Raw genomic sequence first — 26717 nt, 5'->3', positions numbered from 1 at the left:
TTTTAGTATAGATGGGATTCGACCATGTTGGCCAGGCTGGTCTCTAACTCCTGACTTCAGGTGATCCACCCACCCCAGCCTCCCAAAGTGCTGGGATTACAGGCATGAGCCACCACGACCAACCCCCAGTTTACTTATTAAGGTCATCACTTTATTAAATAAAGCACTTTATTCCCTCTCATTACTTTGTTTCTTTCCTTTTCTTTTTCTTTTTTTTTTTTTTTTGAGACGTTGTTTTGCTCTTGTTGCCCAGGCTATGCAATGGCGCAATCTCAGCTCACCGCAACCTCCGCCTCACGGGTTCAAGCGAATCTCCTGCCTCAGCCTCCTGAGTAGCTGGGATTACAGTCATGCACCACCACGCCCAGCTAATTTCGTATTTTTAGTAGAGATGGGGTTTCTCCACGTTGGTCAGGCTGGTCTCGAACTCCTGACCTCAGGTGATCTGCCTGCCTTGGCCTCCCAAAATGCTGGGGTTATAGGAGTGAGCCACCACGCCCACTCTCATCACTTTCTTAAATACAGTTTATTCAGTCTCTTTTGAGGTATTATCAGTATCTGAAATTATTTTGTTACATGGTTCTTATCTTTGCCGTATGACTGGAATGTAAACTCCTTCAAGATAGGTGCTCTGCCTGTCTTGTTTTCTGTTAATATCCCAGCATTGAGAAGAGTACCTAATATTTAATACATATTTGGTGCTCAATAAATATCTGTTGGCTGACTGACCTGCTGTCTCAGCAACAGCCACAAAGATGTGTTAATTGAAGGTGGGACTGTGAATTGTTTGTGACTTTATATTGTCTTGACTATAGGCCATTCAATAACCATATCACATTTGTAAACTATCTGTAATTTCTTTCCAAGCAATTACAAGGAAAAAGTTGAATAACATGTATAGAGCATTTCTAACTCTTTTCTGAACCCATACTAAATTTCACCTTCATCAGTCTTTAAAGTAACATTAGAATCGAGATAGAAAGGTAGTTCATTTTTCAAAACACAGTTTCCTTTAACGGTGGATTACAAATGGACTCAAAATGGAATGAGTTTCAGACAAATACTTTAGGCTAGTGAACAAATCATGAATAAAAGTAAGAACTGATTATTCACCAGCAAAGTTATTGCCTGACCGTGATACTTAGGTGCCCTCTAGTGTGTGTTGGTTTTTACATCGGTTCCTCACTTCACACATCATGTGATTAAGATTTTGTCATGTATTCAAAGGTGATTTTTCCAATGTATTTTAATGTACAATCAGCAGATCTATGCAAAATGGCAAAAAGACTGCAGAAAATTGACTTTAAAAATCAATAGTTCTACCCTAAGCCATTAATTACAAGCATAAAATGCAATTTAGGGGGGTGAGCAATCGGGGGTGTGAAGTTATATGGGTTACTACAAAATTTATATTATAAATGTCTCCCCTTATTTTTGTTGCTATTTTTCCATTTTAATTTTTAAAAGATAATACATAAGCATGGTTCAAAATTAAGAGATTTGAAAAGGTACACAGTAAAAAGTTGTGCTCCCGCCCATTCACCCTCCACCTCTTGCAATTAACTACTTTTGTAGCCTTCCACAATTTCTTATGCATGCCATGCAAATACAATATATATTTTTATTCCTTTCCACTGTTTTTTTTTTTGGAGACAAGAATCTCACTCTGTCGCCCAGGCTGGAGTGCAGTGGTGCGATCTCGGCTCACGGAAACCCTTCCTCCCGAGCTCAGGCAATTCTCATGGGCTTCCCAAGTAACTGGGATTACAGGCACCCATCACGATGCCCGGCTAATTTTTGTATTTTTTAGTAGAGACAGTGTTTCCCCATGTTGGCCAGGCGGGTCTCAAACTTCTGACCTCAAGTGATCCGCCGGCCTCCCAAAGTGCTGGGATTATAGGCATGAGCCACCACGCCTGGCCCCTCTCCACTTTTAACATACTGCACCTTGAATTTCTTTCTTAATAAGAAATCCTGGTAAGTTATCCCTCATAGTTCATGGAGAGTGTCCTTATTTTTTTTTAACAGCTGCAGTGTACTCTACTGTATGGATGTACCATAACTTATTTACTCCCCAAATGACAGATATTTGGGTGGTTTCCAATCTTTTGCTATTATAAATAAGGCTGAAATGAGCAATTTTGTACAGATGTAATTTCAAAACTGCACACAAATATCTAGGATAAATTCCTAGGTGCAAAATGTGTTGAGTCAAATAAAAATAATTTCAAACACTTTGATACTTATATATATACCTATATACTTGCTATGGGCCAGTCACTGATCTTAGCACTCTCTATACATTTATTTATTTATTTATTTATTTATTTATTTCTTTATTTATTTAATTTTTTTGAGATGGAGTCTTGCTCTGTAACCCAGGCTGGAGTGCAGTGGCGCAATCTCGGCTCACTGCAACCTCTGCCTCCTGGGTTCAAACGATTCTCCTGCCTCGGCCTCCCGAGTAGCTGGGATTGCAGGCACACACCACCATGCTCAGCTAATTTTTGTATTTTTAGTATGGACGGGTTTCACAATGTTGGCCCGACTGGTCACAAACTCCTGACTTCAAATGATCTGCCTGCTTTGGCCTCCCAAAGTGCAGAGTTTACGTGGCCTAACTCATTTATTTAATCTTCTTAATAAGCCTATGAGGAAAGTCCTATTATTGTCCTCATTTTAAAGATGAGGAAACTGAGGCACAGAGAGGTTTAGTAACTTGCAGAGGGTCAGAGAGCTAGCAGGTGGCAGTGCCAACCAACCTCGCTCCAGAGTCCATACTCTTAGCCATTATGTTTTACTTTCTCAAGGAGTATATTTGTGTTTTATGTAGACATTAACAAATTGTCCTCCATACTGGTTATACTAATTTATTCTCTCACCAGCTTGACCGTACTTTTTTGCCCACAGGGTCATTAAACTTACAGAATTTTGATAGTTTAATTATAGTCGAAAAATGGAATCCCATTATAGTATTAATTTGCATTTCTCTAATAGGCTGAGATTGGGTAACCTCTTATATGTGTAATAGCCATATATATTAACTTTTCTTTGTTAACTTTTATTGACGAGGAAAAATACACAAAAAGTATAAATGAACAATCTGTGAATAAGCAAGGATAATAAAGAAAGCTCTGGAAATTAACAGTAATGAGAGGAACAATCTGTGAATTGTTCATTTATACTTTTTGTGTATTTTTCCTTGGAATTTGGTCTTTTTCTTATTGATTTCTAGGATTTCCTGAAATCTCTACCAAAAAATACAAAAATTAGCCAGGTGTGGAGGCGGGTGCCTATAATCTCAGCTGCTCTGGAGGCTGAGGCAGGAGAATCGTTTGAACCTGGGAGGCGGAGGCTGCAGTGAGCTGAGATCGCGCCACTGCACTTCAGCCTGGGCCACAGAGTGAGACCCTGTCTCAAACAAAAACCAAAACAAACCAAACCAAGTGCCTCCACACTTGGTACCCAAGCTTCCCGCCTCCTACCCACAAATCAACTGAATAATCCTATCAGCCATGGAAAACATCAGTGCTCTGCAGATAATGACTTACACAACTCTGACTTCTAGATTTTGATAAAACCTGTGTTCTCTGTTCTAACCCCTTGCTCATCAAAGTGTGGTCCATGGACCAGCAGCCTTGCATCTCCTGGGAACTTGTTAGAAATGCACACTCTGCATCTCACCCCAGACCTACTGGATCACAATCTGTATTTTAACGAGAGTCTAAAGTGGTTCATAAGCACTTTAAATTGTGAGAAGCGAAAGATCAGTGGTTCTCAAAGTGTAGGCCTGATAGCAGCAGCAGTATCACCTGGGGCCATGCAGAAAATTCAGATCCCTGGATCCCACCCTACACCTGCTGAATCAGAAATTTGGGGGGATGAGGTCCATCAAGCTTTTTAAATAAGCCCTCCAGATGATTCTGGTGCACTCTAATGTTTAGGAGCCACTGCTCTAGATCAGTGATTCTCAATCTTGGCTAAATACTAGAATCATCTGGGGAGTGTGGCGGACTCCCCATATTTAGAGTGCAGCCCAGATGAGCTGAATTGGAATTTCAGTGGTTCATCCAGGGAATCAATACTTTTTAAATTCTTCAGATGATTCCAATGTGAAAACAAGGCTGAGAACCACTGCTCGAGTCTGGAACAATGCTTCTCAAACCTGGCTTCACATTAGAAATACTCAAGGAGCTTTACAAAAAAGAAAAACTGATGCTCAGGTTCTCAGAGATTTAAATTGGTCTGAGTGAGGCAAAAAAATCACTTTTTTTTTTTTTTTGAGATGGAGTTTCACTCTTGTTGCCCAGGCTGGAGTGCAACGGTGTGATCTCGGCTCACTGCAACCTCCACCTCCCGGGGTTCAAGCAATTCTCCTGCCTCAGCCTCCCGAGTAGCTATGATTACAGGCATGCTCCACCATGCCAGGCTAATTTTGTATTTTTAGTAGAAACGGGGTTTCTCCATGTTGGTCAGGCTGGTCTCAAACTCCCGACTTCGGGTGATCGGCCCGCCTCGGCCTCCCAAAGTGCTGGTATTACAGGCGTGAGCCACTGTGCCTGGCCAGATTTTTAACTCAGGAAAAATATATATTCTCCTCACTCATCTTTGAATTATGCCCAGCTAGGTGACTGCTATGACATCGTCAACCTAAAGGAAGTGATATATAGACATTTCAAACAAATGCAAATTCTAGTTTAATGTTTCAGAAGACATTTTAAAGTAGCCACTACGTACCTGTTCTGGATGAGATTCCCCTCTTTTTTTATTGTGAAGTTGGAGATAAGAGCCCGTTTTCGGGATGGGTAATCCCAAAGTGAGCTTGTTTTTTTCCACAAAATGTTGTTTGGACTTCCTTCGCCGAGGGCCACGTGATCCCGGCAGGAAAACCTCGTTATGTGAACTTGAGCTCTTCACGTACCGAGAAAGGCTGCTCGACTTCTCCTCCAGGTCACTGTCGCTCGGCTCTAAAAACGACTTGCTGCGACGGGCACCATGCTCATAGTTTGGACTTAAAAATTCACTACCAAGTAAAGAGGCTGCACTCTGTGGAATCTCTTTCTGCTCGCCTTTTCCCCCGGAGAGTTCCACTGACGTCTCCTGGGAAGGGTAGAGGGGAGCCAAAGGCAGATTTTCTAAAGAGCTGTCCGTGGACTCCGGCAACGCTTCCACAGACAGCAGCTGCCCTTCCTCCTTCTTACTCTTCCAGTTCGGGTCATAGCGGAGGTCTGAATATTTGTCTTCTATTGGTTGTTGCCTGCCCAAAGCAGAAGAAAAATGTCAAGTCCTTAGTTAAAATAAATTCACTCCTTATAGTCAGTTGATCATTTTATTTGAAATCAATCTCAGTCTTTCTCCTATAGTTTTCCTTTTATTATCTGTATGTTAAACACAAATCCCAGCAGGGTGCAGTGGCTCATACCTGTAATCCCAACACTTTGGGAAGCTGAGGCAGGAGGATCGCTTGAAGCAAGGAGTTCAAAACCAGCCTGGGCAACACAGCGAGACTCCATCTTTACAACAAAATTTTTTTAAAAAAAATTAGCTAACTATGGTGTTGTACCTGTAGTCCCAGCTACTCAGGAGGCTGAGGCGGGAGGATTGCTTGAGCTAAGGAGTTAGAGGCTACAGTGAGCTATAATCACGACACTGCACTCCAGCCTGGGAGACGGCGTGAGATCCTGTCTCTTAAATAAATAAGTTAATTAATAAACATAAAGACAGATCTCAGGCCCAAATTAGACCCACACACTACACATAAGGGCGAAAAGCCATAATTATCCAAGTTCATTGAAATATGGAATAAAAATTGGGGATAATTAATTTCTAAGTGTCAGAAAACAACTGAAAAACAAATGTCTATAATGTTAAACCAATGATCACTGTGGTTCAATGAATGCGATTACTTACGTACACCAACAATGACTCAGTATTTCAGCTGGTGAAGATAAAACTGTGTTTCACACTTTGGCTGGTAATACATTTCATACATTGACTAACAATGTTCTGGTCAAGGACAAGCCACATATACGACTGAGGTCCTACGATATTGTAATGGAGCTGAAAAATTCCTGTCACCTAGTGACACTGTAGCCCTTGGAATATCATAGTACAATATGTTGCTCATATGTTTGTGGTGCTGCCGGTATAAACAAACCTACTGCACTGCCAGTCCTATAAAAGTATAGCACATACAATTATATATAGCACATAATCCTCGATAATGATAATCAACAACTATGCTACTGGCTTTTATATTTACTATATGATATGGTTTGGATCTGTGTCCCCACCCAAATCTCATGTCGAACTGTAATCTGCAGTGTTGGAGGTAGGGCCTGCCTGGTGGGAGGTGACTGGATCATGAGGACGAGTTCTCATGAATGGCTTAGCACCATCCACCCTTGGTTCTGAGTAGTGAGTGAGTTATGGTGAGATCTGGTTGTTTAAGAGTGCATAGCAGCTCCCCACCCTCTCTCTTGGTCCTGCTCTGCTGTAAGAGGCCTGCTCCCCCTTTGCCTTTGCCATGATTGTAAGTTTCCTGAGGTTTCCTTAGAAGCCAAGCAGATGCCAGAATCATACTTCCTGTAGAGCCTGCAGAACTGTCAGCCAGTTAAACTTCTTTTTTTAAATAAATTACCCAGTCTCACTCAGGTATTTCTTTGTAGCAATGCAAGAACAGGCTAGTACACTATACTATACTTTTTTTTTTTGAGACAAGTCTTGCTCTATCGCTCAGGCTGGAGTGCAGTGGTGTGATCTTGGCTCACCGCAACCTCTGCCTCCCGGATTCAAGTGTTCTTATGCCTCAGTCTCCTGAGTACCTGGGATTACAAGTGTGTGTTAACACGCCTAGCTAATTTTTTTTTTTTTAAATTTTTAGTAGAGACAGGTTTTTGCCAGGTTGGCCAGGCTGATCTTGACCTCCTGTCCTCCTGTGATCCACCCACCTCAGCCTCCCAAAGTTTTGGGATTACAGGCATGAGCCACCGTGCCCAGCCACTATACTATATTTTTTTATCATTATTTTAGAGTGCACTCCTACTTATTTTTTAAAAACTTAACTGTGAAACAGCCTCAGGCAGGTCCTTCAGGAAGGATTCCAGAAGAAGGCCTTGTTATCCTAGGAGATGACAGCTCCATATGTGTTACAGCCCCTGAAGACCTTCCAGTGAGACATGGTATGGACATGGAAGACAGTGATATTGATGATTCTAACCCTGTGTGGGCCTAGACTAATGTGTGTGTTTGTGTCTCAGTTTTTAACAAAAAAGTTTAAAAAGTAAGAAAAAATTTTTTAATAGGAAAAAGCTTACAGAATAAGGATATAAAGAATTTTTATACTGCTGTACAATGTATTTGTGTTTTAAGCTGTGTTATTACAAAAGAGTTAAAAAGTAAAAAAAAATTAAAAGTGTGTGAAGTAAAAAAGTTACAGTAGCTAAGGTCAATTTATTAATGAAGAAATATTTAAAAAAATAAATTTAGAGGAGTCTAAGTGTACAGCGTTGCTGAAGTCCACAGTAGCTTACAGTAATGTCCTAGGCCTTGAAATTCACTCCCGCTCACGCACTGCCTCACCCAGAGAAACGTACAGTCCTACAACCTCCATTCATGGTCAGTGCCTATATATATATATATATTTTTTTTTTTTATTTATTTTTTATTTTTTTTGAAACGGAGTCTCGCTCTGTCCCCCAGGCTGGAGTGCAATGGCGGGATCTCCGCTCACTGCAAGCTCCGCCCCTGGGTTCACGCCATTCTCCTGCCTCAGCCTCCCAAGTACAGGCGCCCGCCACAACGCCCTGCTAATTTTTTGTGTATTTAGTAGAGACGGGGTTTCACCGTGTTAGCCAGGATGGTCTCAATCTCCTGACCTCGTGATCCACCCGCCTCGGCCTCCCAAAGTGCTAGGATTACAGGCTTGAGCCACCGTGCCTGGCCATATATATTTAAATGTACCATTTAAAAAATTTTCTGCTGTATTTTTACTGTACCTTTTCTATGTTTAGATGCACAAATACTTACTACTGTATTACAATTCCCTACAGTGCTTAGTAAAGTAACACATTGTACAAATTGTGTGTAGTAGGCTGTACTATCTAGGTTTGTGTAAGTGCACTCTATGATGTTCCCACAATGATGAAATCACCTAACCACAAATTTCTCAGACCGTACCCCTGTCATCAGGCAATGCATGACTGTATAGACATCTGGCTGTTTAGAAAGAGAACGGTGAGTTGTTGCCTAGACAACATTTGCTTTGGACTGCTCCTTTTTGGGGGAAAGCATGGTTTTATCCTGACTGCATACCTATGTAGGTTCATGCTTCTTTTCAGTGATTTTGCTTTTCACTTCATTTTGTCTTTGTAGAGCGTATCTAATGTACTACAGAGAGATCCCCGAGGCTTCAGATCAGACCAGATCGCAGCTCACTGAAAGGTTCATAGCCTCTTGGCTGTCAGCTATTCACACGAAGCGCAGTCGATAGGTCAGAATGCACTTGACACTGCAGGAGGGGTCTATTTGAATAAATGGTTAAGCATACAGTCCTGCCTGAGAAAAACGAACTAGCCTATCATCAGTTCATGTGACCCAAAATAAAGTCTCCCTTTTCCCCATGACAATCTCAATTTGTAAAGCACCTCCAGTCTTAACCAAAAAAAAAAAAAAAAAAAAAAAGCTGGTAATATGGCATATTTAATGGCCTCTTTGATCTTCAAAAGCTAAATGGGAGAGATTTTCCTTCCTTGAGTACAGTAGATGCAACCCTCTAATCAAAAAGAAAATGTAAATCACCCAGGCTTTTTATGCTATTTGATATTCCCATTTAGAGAGGACATAATTGTATGCTGGGTAAACAAACTAATGGTCCCCCTAATGTTAATTTACTTTTCTTAATGTGGACCCAGGTTTCTTTGATTTGATGTAAAGCAAAAACTGGAGCAAAAAGCCAAAACTGTCACGCCTTGCTGAATTGTCATTTTGAATTTTTTAGTTCACATATTATGATGAGGAACTTCTTGAAATAAGTGGCACCTCCTTTTCCAACAAGTGAAGAGAGATGCTCTTCTTCAGCAAAATGGGAATGGTCCACATTTGTTAGAAAATGGGACGCCCAAAACCTCCCTGCACTGCAGGGTCACCTACCTTCGGGGCTTTGATGGGGAGGTTTCTCCCAAGTGATGTACTGCCCTAGGAACTCACAGTATTTCCTGTCCCTGCCTTTCACTTGACCCTTAAGCATCATGGGGCAGGGATATGGGACATGGGTGGTCCAGCAGCGTCCGGCAGGGCACAGACCTGGGGCTCAGGTTCTCCATCTGTCACTACCTGTTCTGCACTGGTTGGCAAATCAGTCATCTCTGATTCAGTTTTTCTCATCTATAAATCGGGATAAATTCTATTTGTTTTATTTCTCAGGACTGAATGAGGATCAACATGAGAGAGTGTGTCTTAAAGTGCTCTGTGTTTGTGCTTACTTAATTTTTCACTGTGGTAATCTTGTCTCCTCACTAGACAAATTCCCAGGCAGCAGGGACTGCAGGTGATCTTTCGTTTGCTAACTTCTGCCCTAGTACGCTGCACTGTGCTATGGACAGAAGAGTCAATAAATACTTCTTGAATAAATAACTCCTTTTCTAAAAATATTCTAGTCAACACAAATACAGCATATTTATTTTTAAAAATCAATAGTAATAAATTAGAATCTAAACATGTAAAGGCTTCTTGCATTAGACCAAATTAGGGAATGATTTTTAGGGCTTATCTGGTACTGAATTAAACATAAGTTTCAACTGTGGTTGTTTAGGTGGGGAAGAAAGCTCAATTATTATCTTCAAGTAAATACAGATTTTTTTTTTGTAAAGAAAGGTGCTATTTTCCCATATTTATGCTGTGCTGAAAGAAAAAAACTGAATTTAACTTTCTTAATTCATTTGCTCATTCATTGATTCAGTAGGCATTTATTTATCGAGCCCCTACGAAGCTACATGAATAGTGGTAGATGGTGAAGCAGTGGATGCACAGCCTAGTAGGGGATACAGACCGGGAAACAGTAATCGACACTTTGGAGTGATGTGTGCTGTGATGAGGAGCACTGGGCCATCGGGACACAGAGGGACATCCAGTCCTATCTTGGGAGGTCAGGGAAAGCATTCTGGAGGAAGTGCTGGCGTAGCTCAGAGCTAAGGCTGAGAAGGGCAGGAAGTCTACGCCAGGCTGAGGGAACAGTATGTAAAAAGGAGTGGAGGCAGAGACAATGCGGTGCTTTCATAAAATAAATTCTGTGTGGACAAAACAGAGGGTGAGAGGAGGGCAGGTCGAGGAGCACAGCTCAAGGGTAAGCAAAGGTCAGATCTCGAGGGACGTTGCAAACTCTTGAAGCAGCTCGGGCTTAACAAAGTAAACCAGAGAGTTGATTAGCAAAGATTTTAGTAAGATGTAAATACATTTGGACAGCCAAAGTGAGGAGTTTCTGGAAGGGATTATCTACAGAGGCTATGAAGTCCTTTTTGGAAAGCTTAGAACAGGTAATCCTCTACTTTGTACTGTTTAGAGCAGGGCTGGCCACCTTTCACAGGTGACAACACTGGGGATCACTGTTCTGCTACTCACTCAGGAGCGGGATGTGGAAAGGGAGCACGTGTTACTGTTTGATGATCTAGGGAATGTTTGTTGTGAGTCTTCAGTTTTTTTTCCTTGGAACAATGTTAAGGGAAGTACTATTATTACCCCCATTTAACAGACGAGGACACTGAGGCTTAGAGGGCTTATGTACATCTCCCAAGGTCACAGAGCCGGGCAGTCTGCTCTGGATCGGGCTCCTGCACATCATGTTGCATTGTATCCTGCAGCTATTCCCATAGGTGACAGTGAAGAAAGTGGGTTGCAGTGTCTGCCTTATGTGAATCAGCGAATGGATCAGCCAGTCAACAGATAAGCATGGAGCACCTCCCTACATACAGGCAGAATCTTAGGCACAGAAGATACAGCAGCATCTTACCCTGCTGGATCTTACCCTTCAATGAGGACAGGCTTTATGCACCAACTGTAATACAGTAATCAACTAATGTATTCGATGTGTAAAGAAATACAGGACGTTATGGGTATTTAAAACAGGAGGATGTGACTTATCACAAAAATATGTTAGCCTCTTATTTCCACATTCAATTGCTAGATGATATGGCAAAGTCCATTCCAACTCCACTGTCCCATGATCCTATGATAGATTCATGAAAGAATCAATAACTGAGTAATGCCCACTATTTTTAAAAATTAGGTAGTTTTCAGTTTAAGGAAACAGATTTCCTGGTTTCCATCTCTGCAGTTATGCTAAGAAAACTGGTGCACTCATACTGGTCATGGTATTTAACCAGCATCAGCTGATAAGGGCATAGTTTCTACAGTCATGACTATAGACCTCCTTCCATCATATGTAATATTGTGGTGCTTTGTTTCTCTGTATGATAATATGGATTATTTTGGTTCTGAGAAATGGTACAGCAGAGCCTCTAAGAACAAAGGTCCTAGACTACCTGCATTCATTTCCTGGTGCCATCAGATTATGTGAATGTGGGCAAGTTATTTAACTTCTGTGCTTCAGTTTCCTCATCAATAAAATGGGGATAATAATAGTACTGGCCAGGTGTGGTAGCTCATGCTTGTAGTCCCAGAATTTTGAGAGGTCCAGGCAAGGGGATCACTTGAGGCCAACAGTTTGAGAGCAGCCTGAGCAACACAGAGAAACTCCCCGTCTCTACAAAAAACAAAACAAAACCAATCAGCCAGGTACTGTGGCATGTGCCTGTAGTCCCAGCTACTCAGGAGGCTGGGGCAGGAGGTTGGCTTAGCCCAGGAGGTCGAACCTTCAGTGAGCCATGACTGTGCCACTGCGCTCCAGCTTGGGCAACACAGCGACACCCTGTCTCAATAAAAATAAATAAGTTAAAAAAAAATAGTACCTACCTAATAGTGTTATTGAGAGGACTATGCAAATTAATACATCTAAATTCAGCCAGGTGCGATAGCTCACGCCTGTAATCCCAGCACTTTGGGAGGCTGAGGCGGGCGGATCACGAGGTCAGGAGTTTGAGATCAGCATGGCCAACATGGTGAAACCCCGTCTCTACTAAAAATGCAAAAATTAGCCAGGCGTGGTGGCACGTGCCTGTAATCCCAGCTACTCAGGAGGCTGAGGTAGGAGAATCGCTTGAGCCCGGGAGGCAGAGGGTGCAGTGCACCGAGATCATGCCATTGCACTCCAGCCTGGGCAACAGAGCGAGACTCTCTCAAAAAACAAACAAACAAACAAAAAACCATCTAAATGCATAGAACTGTGTCCCTGGCACACAGTAAGGGATCCATGAGGACTAGCTGTGGAAGCACGTGTCAGGAAGCTCCAGCACTAGCCTTGCTTGCTGTGCATCACATTCAGTCCCCATGATATAACACCGTTGTTGTGTATTATCCTTCTGGTGATGGATCTCAAGGGATTCTTCTCTCCCCAGGGCTTAACTTATTTCCAGGGCACAAAGTTGTCTTGTGATACACTAAGTGGTTCCCTAATGGCCTGAAAGAATTAACACCCATCTTTAAAAATCCAGTTTTTAATCACGACTTAAGCACGGTGGAGAATGGCCAAACCACAATTTAGGGAATGGGATTAAGAAACCTAAGTACTTTCACATAATGAAACATTTTAACAATTGCTGAAAGATGATGAATAAGGTAAAACTCCAAGAATTAAATTATTTTAGACCTTCTGAAAAAGCTGTAATTTCTAGCCTCAGCAAATTTCCTCCTTTTTTTTTTTTTTTTTTTTTTTTGAGACAGAGTCTTACTCTGTCGCCCAGGCTGGAGTGCAGTTGTGCGATCTCAGCTCACTGCAACCTCAGCCGCCTGGGTTCAAGCCAAATTTCCATTCTTAAATGGCTGTAGAACCAATATCACCCACTACAGAAAAGACTGATGGTTTGAGTGGAACCTAGAAAATACAAAGGGTTTAGAAACACGCCAGAGTAAATGAGTTGCTCTGGCTGAGAAAAATGTTTTTGAATCAGAGAAACTCTAAGAATGTGTATGTATAAGGGGAGAGCCTGAAGACGTGGCTCTTATAAGAGTTTGAATTATGTTGCACCATCTACACCTGAAAAGACTATCTTAAAACATCCCCTTTCTCCCCTTTCTGGATGGAAACCATATGTAGAGACAAATAGGAGGTTATGTTTTGCAAAATCACGAGCCTGGAAAGCTGTAATACTTCACAGAAACAAATCTAATGGTCAAAATAGAACATGATACTGAAGAACCCCATTGTACTGAGCTTGTGTGCTTGGAAGCTCCATTGTGTTTTGTGGTCCAGGTCAACACACTGGGACAAAATGAGTGTGAAGTGCCCTTTCATTAGTCATCATCTGCACACAAAACATGCACCTCTTTTCCTCCCCATTTGATAGAAAGGTTACACAGAAAATGAGTACACAACTCTTTTGTCACTGTTCAGACAGCAGATGCAGGGTCTGCTCTTCAGATGCCTAGGTTAGAAACGGAGGCAGAGAGGAAGGGAGTGGGGGATGGTTTCACATGCATATGCCATGATATTTGCTGGCTTTAATGGACCATATTTGAGTACTTACTGTGATAACTTCAAACCAAATAAAATAAAGTCTCCATTTAATGAAGAGCTTCATATTCAATATTGTATTCAATCAAAAAATTACTAAAATTAGAGCATGTTTCTAGTACAATTAACATCCTTTGCACTCACAATAAAATATTCAATAACTGGCCATTTTGCCTTTTGAGGAGGTGAATAAAAGCATTGCTATTAATCATTTAGCTGTTATTTATTTGTCACTTAATTTTAAGTAGGCAGTTAAATTGAAACTGCACATGTTATTATTGATTTAGGTTTAATTTAATCCTTTTAAACAGAATAATTATTCCCAATTTATATGCCATTAAATCTTTTATGCATATGAACAGCAAATTCAATTTTTGTTTAAGTGTAAAGTTTTTAATGCTTCTTTAAGGAACTATAAAACTGATCATTGTTTCCAAGGATTTCTGAATTCTATGCTCACCTTAATCTTCTTATCAATAGCTTTTAAGTAAATAAAATGAAATAAATCCAAAAGATTAAAAATTCACTTCTGTAAATATGAAATAAAACAGTTGCATAAATATGCTGAAATGCTTTGTGAAGGTTATTTGCAATCCAGAAAATTTTATTTAATGCAGGCATTTATTTTGCTAAAAATTTAAGCATTTTAATAGAAAAAATGATGCTTTAATGAAATGAAGGTCAAAGACTGTCTATAGGAACACACTAAAGAGGCTGGATTGTTATTTAGTGAATTTTATTTATAAAAATACATAATTTGGATAATTCCAACCAAAGTCCTTTTTTTTTTCTTTGATAACAGACTTGTGACTGCAAAATACCAGATATTTCTCCTGGGTTCCTAATAGTACCAGTCTTGATTCAAGAACAATCTGTGAGTTAAATGAAAAATGTCTAAAGAAGACATGTTTGTAATTGCAATGTAAAATTCTAGTACCTCACTTCTATTAAGATTATGTCATGTGAAAGCAAGGCTGCATCTTCACAAGGGAAATGCTGTATGATACAGTATTTAGAAACATAATTCCTCTCATTCAATGACAGCTTACAGTGCTAATGCCAGACATTTTCCAAGGAAGGCTCGAGTGTTTTTTTCATTCTCCAAAATAATAGCTAAGAGACAGAGACCTAGATTTATAAAATGTGCAGGTGCTTACACTTTCTTTAGGTAGAGTTTCTTCTTCTTCTTCTTTTATGTGGCTTTTTGTTTTTGTTTTTGTTTTGTTTTTTGAGATGGAGTCTTGCTCTGTCCCCAGGCTGGAGTGCAATGGCGTGATCTTGGCTCACTGCAACTTCCGCCTCCTGGGTTCAAGCAATACCTGTGCCTAAGCCTCCTGAATAGCTGGGATTACAGGCCCGGCTAATTTTTGTATTTTTAGTGGAGACGGGGTTTCACTATGGTGGCCAGGCTGGTCTCGAACTCCTGACCTCAAATGATGCGCCCGCCTCAGCCTCCCAAAGTGCTGGGATTATAAACGTAAGCCACCACGCCTGGCCAAGTTTCTTATATTTTAAATGCCAGATTTAGCAGCATTAAAACTGCAAGGCAGCTGTGATATCATAAGGAGGCAATGGAGTGGTCTTGACACCTGGGGTCTAGTCCAAGCACTAACTAACCATGTGAGCTTGGGCAAGTCTTTCTACCACTCTAGGTCTTGGGTTCCCCCTCTGTACAATAAATAAAGGGAATGGGCTGACCTTTGAGAGCCCTAACAGCTCTAATAATCCATTACTTTATTAGTTGGATTGGGCCTATCAGGCAAAACCTAGCAATATATGGAAGTGTTGGGAAAATCATTTATTTTTAATTCCATATATTAAAAAATTATATTAAAGTTTTCTATATTTTCAAACTTGTCAGGGAGTAGAAATAAATGAAGAGGCAAAGGTCATGAATTAAAGCATCCCTTTAGTAATTTCGTTACAATCTTCTTGATCCTCTTGATAAACTCACAGCGTTATAGGTCATTTAAATTTAAATAAATCACACTTTATGAGGTTTTGAACTCACTATGTATGTACTTATTTTAACACAATAATGCATCCCAGTTTTGAAATAACCTAGAAAGGAACTAGTGGTTGTCTCCGGGGGCAACAAGCCTCAGGAGTCACCATGGCGTTAGCATTTCTGGCGGGGACTCAGCCTTTAATAGCTACAATTCATGCCCATGCACGCCCTTTACTTCCCTCTATGACTGCTCATCTGTTATGATGGCACCATGCCTGCTCTGAGGAGTGTGTCGGGGTTTAACTAAAGCATAGTTTGTGAGTAAATGAATAAACAGAAAACTGAAATGACTAATACCTGCAACAAAAAGTCACTCCTCTGATATAACTATTCCCATGTGATCAGAAATAAATAAATAAATGCTAGTAGCTACTCCCAGAATACTGCATGAAAACCTCTAGAACATGGCAGGTGGTGTAATGTATTGGAAGAGGTTGGCAAAACAATGGCCTTAAATTGAAAATCTAATAAAAGGCAACAGAAAACAACGTGGATGAATGTTGCTAGAAAGCAATGGGAATGAAAGTTGACTCCTGAAAGCTCCTAGAATGTTCTCAATAGTCCTAGCATATTAGACCTAACTTCAGATGCTTCTTTAATCTCCTAACCAGTACGAAAAAAATCTCGACACCACCTAGGAGAGACAGTAGTCTAGTCTCAGCCTAAATATTCCAGATGCATTCTACAAAACAGCCTGGGAAATTTGGGGGAAATGAAAATCCTGAGTTTTGGTCTTCCCTAAGTCTTTCTCTACCTGTGGTCTCTTTTGGTTATACAGTGCCACTCTTCAAGCCCTAGAAGTCATCATTCAATACTTCACCTGACTCTCGTATTATTAATCAGAAACAACACACATGAAAGCATCTGAGAGAAACAATTATATACAAAAATAAAAATGCAGATTATTGGCCAGGCGCGGTGGCTCACGCCTGTAATCCCAGCACTTTGGGAGGCCGAGGTGGGCAGATCACGAGGTCAGAAGATCAAGACCATCCTGGCTAACACAGTCAAACCCTGTCTCTACCAAAAATACAAAAAATTAGCCAGGTGTGGTGGCACGCGCCTGTAGTCCCAGTTAGTCGGGAGGCTGAGGCAGGAGAATTGCCTGAACCCAGGAGGCGGAGGTTGCAGTGAGCCAAGATCGCCCCACTGCACTCCAGCCTGGGCGACAATGCGAGACTCCATCTCAAAAAAAAAAAAAAAAAATGCAGATTATTATGAGTCGCTTTTTTTTAACTTTCAGACAATCTGGATACTCAATTTAACTAGTAATTCCTCATGTGCCTATCTCCCTCCTATTAATTTATAATACAAGGTGGTTTCTTAGACAGAATATGGGCCCTTTTGTGGAGGCTATGGTCCGAGGTGATCAGACAGGAAAGCACTGCAGACCTCACTGCATGAAAACATTTGTTTCCCAGGACAAGTGCTGAAGAATAATGGCTACTATGACCTCCCAGCCCAAAGGAAAATATAATTCATGTCTATCTACTCTGAGGTCACAGTATCCTCTAAAAATGTTTATTACTTTCCTAAAGTTTATCATTTTACATGCATATTTACTCTGGCCTCAGTTTAATCTATATTGAAATTGTCATAGTTTTAATTTTTACTAGATGGTGAAATAGAATCCTTTATCAGCTCAATCCTTGATTACCTATCTAAATACTTGTAATTAGTGGCTCAGGCTTTGGCGTTTGGAGAGAGGTCAATTTAATTTCCGGCTCTACTATCTAGTAATTACGTATACCTATACAGCTCTCACATCTGCAGTCCCTTATCTGCAAAATGGGGATAATAATGCCTATCCAAGAGGCTCTTGTAAGGATAAATGAGACTGTATATATAAAGCAAAAAGTTTTACAAATGGTAGCTAATTATATAAATATTCCTGTTAACAAGACCTTATTAAACACACATAAAGTACTGTATGGCTGCTCTCTGATTTTCTTTTTTTTTTTTAATATACAAGGTTTCAGAAGTCCCCAGGACTGAAGAGGTTGTTTCTAATGCTCTAGGAATTACACAGATCTCTTTCTTCGTGAGTGCTGAGTGTCGTAAGGCCAGTTCTGGAGTGGGGTTTAAGGATTATCACGTGAAGATCCCCTCTCCACTCTTCATTTATTCACTACAGTCAATGCTGCTCCAAATTCCATTAAGTAAAAGGTTTTCCCTCATCCATATACATTGAACTATGGCTTGACTTTGGTCAGATACAAGGGAATAATTGCTTTGAGGAGGTTCTAGTAACATCAAAACACAAGTGTAGGACTCAAGTGATTTGTCAGGCAGCTTTTAAAATTATTGATTATAAAAGCAAGAAGAAAGAAATTTTCCTTGGTTTTAAGGCAAGCTTTGACAGTTTTTTTTTTGAACTACAATTCCCAGAATGCCATCTACTTTACAGAAATAAAAGCCTACTTGAATTTCATATTGAGAGTCTGAGATCAATTTCCTTGTCTATTTCATGGCTCATAAACTACTCAGATCCAAGCAAGAGTGTGCCTAGCAGAGGCTTCGAAGACTAACATGAGGCAGGGAAAGGGACCAGTAATGAAACGCTCACCTGAATAATATTTTCGAGGCATTATTTGCCCAAATGCTTCAGTTCTGTTTTCCTTTTTACTGGAGAACTGGTTATCCTAATTTCGGTGTATGAAGCACTATATAGCCAAACAATGACTAGGGCTATAACCTATTCTAACCCTAGGGTTTACAGTTCATCATTAAAAATGTCCAAGGCAAATCAATCTGAGGAAAACAGCATTATTTGAGGATCTCTGAATGAGAAAACCAAGAATCTAACCATAATTTTGATTTTTGTAAGCATTATTCTTCATTTTGAAATATATTAGATTGTATTTAAACTGTCCTTTGGTAAGAACAAGGGTTAAAGTCAGGTGCCTGAGCACTGGACAAAAGGAGAAAAAAACCCAACAATTGGGGAAATGAGGTCACTTAATGGATCCTTATCTTGGTTTCTTCATCTTAAAAATGCAGACAAAAATACCTATCCATTGCAAGAGATTTTTCCTTTCCAGTGGCCCCATTTCTATAACTAAAACTACTCCCATTTATTACCTAGGAGACTATAAATCTCTTAGAACCAGGATAAAAACAGGGTTTGGAGCCATGGAGTCAGACTGCGTGAGTTTTCTGCTCCACCGCTCACTAGATGCAATGAATGGGTATAATATAAACTTTTAAAGCTTCATTTGCAACCTTCAAAATGGGATCATGATAGTATCTACCAGGGTTGCAATAAAGATTAAATGAGATAATACATGTAAAGTGTTTAGCACAGAAATGGGCTCATAATAAGCATTCTATAAATGCTAGCTGTTGTTATAGGAACCCTAATCTTTGGCTTCTCTTGTTCCTTCAATCCTCATATCTAATCTGTCACCAAACCCTGTCAATTCTTTCATTTATGTATATATAATTTCAGTTAAAGTTTTGTTGGAAAAAAAAAAAACTGGGGCCGGGGGTGGTGGTTCACGCCTGTAATCCTAGCACTTTGGGAGGCCAAGGTACACAGATTTCCTGAGCTCAGGAGTTCAAGGACAGCCTGGGCAATGTGGTAAGACCCCATCTCTACTAAAAGTAGAAAAAGTTAGCCGGGCGTTGTGGCGCATGCTACTCGGGAGGCTGAAGCACGAGAATCGTTTGAACCTGGGAGGCGCAGGTTGCAGTGAGCCAAGATCGTGCCACTTCACTCTAGCCTGGGCAACAGAGCAAGACTCTGTCTCCAAAACAAACAAACAAACAAACTGGGAACATCCCAAAGTCCACCCTTGGGTGACTGAATAAATATATAATGGCACCTCCAGATATTAGAATACTATGTACCTTGTACATATGTACTATGAACATATAAATATAATCATCGCTCAGTTATCTGTGAGGGAGTGTTTCCAGGACTCCCTGCCAATACCAAAATCCAGGGATGAGAAAGTCCCTTTTATAAATTGGGGTAATATTTGTATATAGCCTATGCATGTCCTCCTATATATTTTAAATTATCTGTAGACTATTTATAATACCTAATACAATGTAAATACTATGTAAATAGTTGTTATATTGTTCTGGAATAAAGCCAAGAAAAAAAGTCTCTGTGCATGTTTAGTACAGATTGAACCATCCATTTATTCTCCAAATATTTTTGATCTGTGGTTGGTTGGATCCACAGATGCGAAAGCCATGGATACGGAAAGCCAACTCTACAGGAAGATACCCAAGATACACAAAGGTATTTTGTTAAATGAAAATAACCAGTTGCCAAAGAGGATGTCTAAATCGATCTCATTTGGTTAAAACCATGTAAAAAGATTTTCAAGCTCACAAGTTATCAGAGAAAAGTAATTTAAATCTATAATAGGACAGGATTTTATAACCCATCAGAGTGGCAAAAGTTAAAAAGACAATAATTCTGAGGACTGGTAACTTGCAGGCACTTGTGAGTAAAGTTGAAGATGTCCAGTCACCCATGAACCACAGTTCCACTCCTGGGGATTTATACCCTAAGGAAACTCTTGCATGCGTACCCAAGGAGGCATACGAGGACATGCACAGAGCATTGTCTGAAATAACAATAACTGGAAAAAAACTAAATATTCACCAATATTCAACCAAGACCATGGTCTTAGTTCAAAGGCATAATTGTCAAATCCCAAAAACATAATGTTGACTGAACAAAATGGGCATCATGCATCCATATATAGATACATATTTATCCACTAATTATAGATTACCTATGAAATAAATGAATGGAAGATTGGTGAGAAGGATGCACACTCATGTAAGAGTATGTATTGATTACCTCTGAGGGGGAAGAAAAGGGAATGAGTTTGAGAAGGAGTACGTGAAAACTTCATCTGTATTTTTACAATTTTAAAAATATGTCTGAAACAAATATGGCAGTAAGGGTTATACTGTATTTTCTCTGTAATTTTCTATAGGTTAGAATTTTTGCACGATTAAAAAAAAACAGCATCAGTAACAAAACGAGGACATCCTCCAAGCACTATAACCTTAGACAAGTTTCTTCATCTCTGTTAGCCTCATTTTCCTTATCTGTAAAATAGGAAAAGCAGCAACTTCCCTGCAGGATTGTGATGGAGAACTGAGTGAAACTAAGATAGGCTTTTAAAAAGTGATGTCATTGTTACTGTCATATCCATCCAGCAGTCTCTTTGCCCATTGAGTGTTTAGTCTCTAATTCAAAATGCACTAGCTTGCATAATAATCTTCCTTAAATGCTGCTGCATCTCACTGCCCTCCCCAAGAACCTGTATTCTCTCTGCCTGGCTTTCTCAGCCTAGTCCAATCAAGGGTGTCTGTCTCTCTGAAGCTGTCCTGCACGCCTCTTCCACCTCTAGCACCTTGGTGACAACTCTTACCACTTTTACTGTGACATATCACTAAGACACTTATGAGATTGATTCAACTAGATATCCCCAGCGAAGAAAAGGGAGGGGAAGATGAAAGGAAGGAAGAAGAAAGATAAGAAAGAAAGAAAAGACTCAGGACTGGGCTCTACTTCTCGCTCCCACACGAGCCCTTGCAGTGACTGTATCCCAAGGACAAGTCATTTGAGTTCTGTAAGACTCAATATCCTCATCTGTGGTAGGATGGTTACACTTCAAGACCTGAAAATTTATCTTCCAATACTATAAGCACATTTTTAAGGCCCCCTTATAATCAGACCCCTACTCAGTCTATTTTCCCTACACTCAAAACAAATCCTCCACAATCCAGCTGGGCTCTCTAATGTGCCACAAACATGTCACTCCCATTCTGTTCTATTATCCAGATCTTAGCTTGTTTTCAAGACCCTGTCCAAGTTCTAGGCCTTCCAATAAACTTTCCTTAATATATTTCAGCCTGAATTAAAAAAAAAAAATCGGCCGGGCACAGTGGCTCATGCCTGTAATCCCAGCACTTTGGGAGTCCGAGGTGGGCGGATCACACAATCAAGAGATCGAGATCATCCTGGCCAACATGGTGAAACCCCGTCTCTACTAAAAATACAAAGTTAGCTGGGCGTGGTGGCACACGCCTGTAGTCCCAGCTACTCGGGAGGCTGAGGCAGGAGAATCGCTTGAACCCGGGAGGTGGAGGTTGCAGTGAGCTGAGATTGTGCCACTGCACTCCAGCCTGATGACAGAGCGAGACTCCTCCCCCGTCCCACACACACAAAAAATCTAACACAATATAATTTATAAGGAGCCAGTCACTATTCTAAACAATTTATATGTATTTATTTTAGCCTCATAATAACTGGTTAACTATTATTATTATCCCATTTTTACTGATGAAGAAACTGAGGCACAGAAACATAATTGGACTTGGCCAAGGTTATACAGCTAGTAAGTGGAAGAGCCACTATTTGAACCCAAATGGTCTGCTTCAGACACCATGTACTTCACCATCACACTAAAACCTCCTCCTAATCAATAGCTTTTACCTTCTTCTGTACTCTATCATATCCTCAGTGCCTCAATTGTAACAGAGTGATATCACACATTATTTTATATTCCCTTACTTTTTTTTGGTAGCTCATAGCCCAAGGTTAAATCCCTTAAATTCTGGTTATTAGATTAAATCTTTATATGATCATACAAGCCCTGAGAAGTAGACCTCTACTAGCTTTGAATGGGCCAAGTAAGATTCTACCCCTAATTATTTGTACTTTATTGACATTCATAGCAATCCTGTGAGATAGGCGAGTCAGGTTATTTGACAGACCTGAAAAAGTGAGCCAAAAAAAGAATTAAGTAGGTCAGGCATGGTGGCTCATGCCTGTAATCATAGCACTTCGGGAGGCTGAAGTGGAAGGATTGCTTGAGGCTAGGAGTTCAAGACCTACCTGACCAACATAGTGAGATCCCATCTCTATTGTAAATATTTAATACTATATAAAATTTAAAAAAAAAAAAGAGTTAAGTAATTTATTCCAGATTATACACTAAACAGTAATGCCTGGACCAAATCAAGTCCACCTGACTCCACATCCTTTTCCATACCCAGCCTTCTAGAATTTCTCCTAGGTGAGGTTCTAGTGTGGAGACGCTTGGAATATGGACAGGAAATAAATGGTATGAGAAATGCAAATGCCCTTATTAATACCCATTGCACTTTCTAATTAAAAAAGAATCTGAATATGGAAAAAACATGGTGCCTAGCTATCCTTGGCTGCTTGGAGACCTGTCTCACATACGGCGCTCATTAGGGCAACCTGCCCTTACTCTGATTTGGAATGACACCAGTAATTACTTAATAATAATTTTAGAGCCCATTATTTTCTTACACAAGCCAATTCCTTACCTGTTTTTGGCGCCTTGGTCCCAGGTATGGTGGTTTTGCTCGCAAGCCATCTGAGCTGCTTTTCCACTTGCTTCCTCTTCCGTCTCATGCAGGCTTCCCCGTCGAGGGCTTTCCTCCTCGTCTAAGCTGTCGGGCTCCAAACCGTTGTCCCGGATTCGATCATCAAACTCAGAATGGCACATAATCTCTTGAGTGAGGCTTTCTGAATCAGATTCCAAGGAGTCTTTTGAAATCCGATGTAAGTCTTCTTTCTTCAAAGGTGGGTGTGTGGACTGGACATTTAAGTTGGTATGACGGACAGGAGATTGAATAGAGAGCTTGGGAATTAGTTTACTTTTACTCATCTTGAAAAATGCAAAAAATTAACGGGATACTCTTGTTGATAGGAGCAGTTGGCTGATATTTAAAGTTGTGGTTCACAAAGGCATTACCTAAAAAAAATTATATTTATGTTACTCTGCGACTACTAAAATCTCAATAATGTCAACGTTAATCAAATATTTAAATGAGTAAGAGAACCTTGTTAGATTATGTGCAGGCTTTTGTATGCACCCTTTTGTGTGTATAAGAAAGGTCTATTAGAAAAACAATTGTTTTTCTCTCTGCAGAAACACATCTGATGTAGCGCTCATAAGCAGCCTGAGTAATCGAATGCAGTTTTATTGATGAAATAAATGGCTGCTTGGAAGTGGATTCCTATTTCTAGCTTCCAAGGGCTTGTTACAGACAAGCCTGGACCAAGACAAATGGTTAATTATGGACAGTACTTTGATAGCCTTATTTCAAATGCCCAAATAACTACGGGCAATATAAATACGGTTCGTAGTTATTCATAGATAGAGTAAAACAGGTTCAGGGGCTACATTTTGGAAAGTAAAGTAAGAAGAAAGAAGAGTGTAGCTTTCCATAGTTGGAACTATAAATGGGGAAGCTGTTTTGTTCCTAGACCTATTTGGGCTGGCAACATCATTTGGAAAAGACTTTCTGATAGCCAGGTTGTGACTAGATAGGAACATATAATTTAGGTGGATATAAATGGAGATCAACCTCATCCAGTATTTTTTAAAACCCATAATAACAATTAAAACTGTTCAACAATCACGCCTGTAATACCAGCACTTTGGGAGGCCGAGGTGGGCAGATCACTTAAGTCTAGTTAGTTCAAGACCAGCCCGAGCAACATGGCAAAACCCCATCTCTACAAAAAAAAAAAAATACAAAAATACAAAAAATTAGTGGGCACGGTGGGATGGGCCTGCAGTCCCAGCTACTCAGGAGACTGCGGTGGGAGGGTCACTCGAGCCGGGCAGGCAGAGGCTGCAGTGAGCCGAGAGTGTGCCACTGCACTCCAGCCTAGGTAACAGAGCGAGACCCTATCAGAAAAAATAAATAAAACTGTTCAACAAAAGATTTAGTGGCCTTGTGAATTCTGCCACTGAGCGATTCAAAGCAGAGCCTGGAGGTCTACATTACTGAACGGGATGCTATCCTGAGGAAAGTTGAGTGGGTGGGAGATTGGCCTGAATTACAGCTAGGAGTTAGCTGGAGTCCCTTCCAACTCACTTACGAGTGTGATTCAAGTGAACCTTCACTGTCTCTAAGGGTCATTATAAAGAGCCATGGAAAGGGTGCTTTGAGTTCATGTAGGACCGAACGGACATGATGTTTTTGGATTGTGCTTCCTTTCATCTCTACCTAGCATTTCTATTTTGGTCTATTTTCTATCTCACTGCCTTTATACCCATTTTTTTTTTTTTTTTTTTCTGTGAGTCAGGTAACAGAAACATTTACCATTAGAAATTACTGTAAAATTTGTCTTAATGGCTTGCTCTTGTTCTTTTGGCAAATCCTAACTTTAATTAAATGACACAACCTTATTCCTAGGACTGCTTATAATGTTGACCTTGTTGCTAATGTTTGCAAGGAGCATCATCAAATCCTTGGAGGAAAGCACCTTAACAAACAACAGGCAAAAGGGAACGTTCATATGTAAATACACACGAAGTGAGTTTTCTATTGAACTCAAAGTCCGCCCTGTTGGTAGACTAACATATTATTCTCTAATTTTACAGACTGGTTTGTTGTATTATTTTGTCTCTTATTTTTAAAATACATATTGCATTCTGCCTTATTATTTTAATTGTTGCTTTTTTAGGATGTGCCAAGAAAGCAGCAAATCTATCAAATACTAACACATTTTAACTAAAAGAGCTTGTTTAACACCGGTTTTACTGGAAGAGCTAAGGTCACTGAATTTGAGATCCTGAAGAGCAAACTTAAGCGTTATGGTGCAACTTAGAATTACTCTTAAAATAATTCAGTTCCTTGAACTTCTCTTCTTAAATGAAATAGGCTAAGCTTTCTTGGAATGAATAAATAATAAAACAGTAACCACAGAAGATAATTTCGTTGATGTTAGCAGATTCCTGAAGTTTGCTAAAGTATGCAAAGAGCAAAGCCAAACGCCACAAAAGCTGGGTTTTCTGTGGAGGCCTGATCTTACGAAAACATGGGGTTGAAGAAGGAACAGCTGACAGCTTGAATAAGTTAGAAAGTGGGCGTTTAAATTTCATGAATGTGGCTCCCTTCTCCCGTCCAGTGGAAAAAAAAAGGTTGTGCCGCTGAAATTTCTGACCAAGAGAGGTGATCAGTCTCCTGAATAAACAAGACAGAGATAGATCCGATGGCACCTAGGGACTAAGAAGCGGCCAGCTCCCAAGGGATCCCTGCAGTGGGTCTAGTCCACTAGCATGGGGCAAACGAACTTTCTCCTGGAGGGGAAAAGGAGCCCTGCTTGGGCTCACCAAGATGAATCGTAAAGAAAAAGGAACGAACCCTGAAAGAAAAAGGAACGAACCCTGGTTTGAAACAGGCCGGAAGCTGCCCACTAGAGGCGTTCGGTTTGTTTTCTACCTTTGCTTGTTCCTGAGGAACAAGGCCCGTCACAAGCGGCGTTTGGAGGTCGAGGAAGTGACGAGTCGGAGGGCCTCGTGCCCGGGACCGGTCCTAATTGACCGGTAACAGGGCTGCTCTGGGTGCCCGGGCGCCGAAGCCTCGGATCGCGGCCCCCCAGCCCCTTGGCGCGGCCTCGCCCCCTTGTCGCTCCCCACTCCGTCCCGAAGCCTCCCGCGCCGGCTCCTCCCCAGCTTGCTCAGGTGGTTTCCTGCCGTACCCATCCCCAGTCAGCCCTTCCCGTTTCCCTCCCCGGGCGCGCCGCCCACCCTGGATCCGGGAGGCCACCGCCCGTCACCTGCCCGGCGCTCCTCCGCGGCCGCGACCCGGGCGGCCCCGCATCCTCTCGCGCCGCCGCCGCCGCCGCCGCCCGGGCCCCCGCGCGCCCCGGCGCTGCCCTGGAGACCGCAGACAACACAGACGCCGGCGCCACTTGGGCGGGGCAGGACCCGACCTAGGATCCCGCGTCCCGAACCGCACCCCCGGCCCTGGCACGGAGGCTGCAAACGGCCGTAATAACGACATCCGGGCAGAGCCGGAGGAGCCCGAGCGCCCCGGGAGAGGCTGCCTCGCCGCTCGGACTTCCCAGCGCCGGAGGGCAGAGGCCGCCCGGGGGAGGAGATCTTTGCCACAAATAAAACTACTAAAATACGCGAGGAACTACTACAAATCAAGAAGAAAAGGAACCCAATTAAAGAATGGGTAAATGGAAAGGTATTTCACAAACACACGAGAAATCTAAATGGCCAATAAATATCTGTTTATTGAAATGGTGCTTTAATTCATTAATAATCAGAAGATGAGGCC

The 26717-nt window shown here is 41.1% G+C and overlaps 1 protein-coding gene across 16 annotated transcripts in view; it reads right to left on the bottom strand.

The window, feature by feature from the left end:
- Positions 1-26369, bottom strand: part of JHY (junctional cadherin complex regulator) — a 92162-nt gene extending 65793 nt beyond the window's left edge. For 3 of the 16 annotated variants that reach the window (XR_008656792.2, XR_008656793.2, XR_008656794.2), the window contains exons 1-3: positions 26209-26369; positions 22959-23389; positions 4738-5257 (exon numbers count right to left, since the gene is read on the bottom strand). Coding sequence is in view for 13 of the 16 variants with exons in the window: in XM_055273520.2 (XP_055129495.1) it covers positions 4738-5257; positions 22959-23302 (864 nt within the window). In the remaining 3 variants the exon portion in view is untranslated. Of the gene's footprint in view, positions 1-4737; positions 5258-22958; positions 23390-25815; positions 26012-26179 lie in introns of those variants that run through there. The other 13 variants (XM_055273520.2, XM_055273519.2, XM_055273523.2 and 10 more) reach the window with 10 other exon arrangements.
- Between the last annotated feature and the right edge of the window lie 348 nt (positions 26370-26717).

The sequence above is a fragment of the Symphalangus syndactylus genome, chromosome 3 (assembly GCF_028878055.3).
Source record: "Symphalangus syndactylus isolate Jambi chromosome 3, NHGRI_mSymSyn1-v2.1_pri, whole genome shotgun sequence".
Taxonomy (NCBI): domain Eukaryota; kingdom Metazoa; phylum Chordata; class Mammalia; order Primates; family Hylobatidae; genus Symphalangus; species Symphalangus syndactylus.
The sequence above is the reverse complement of the archived record's forward strand: the minus strand, read 5'-3'. Positions and strand labels throughout refer to the sequence as shown.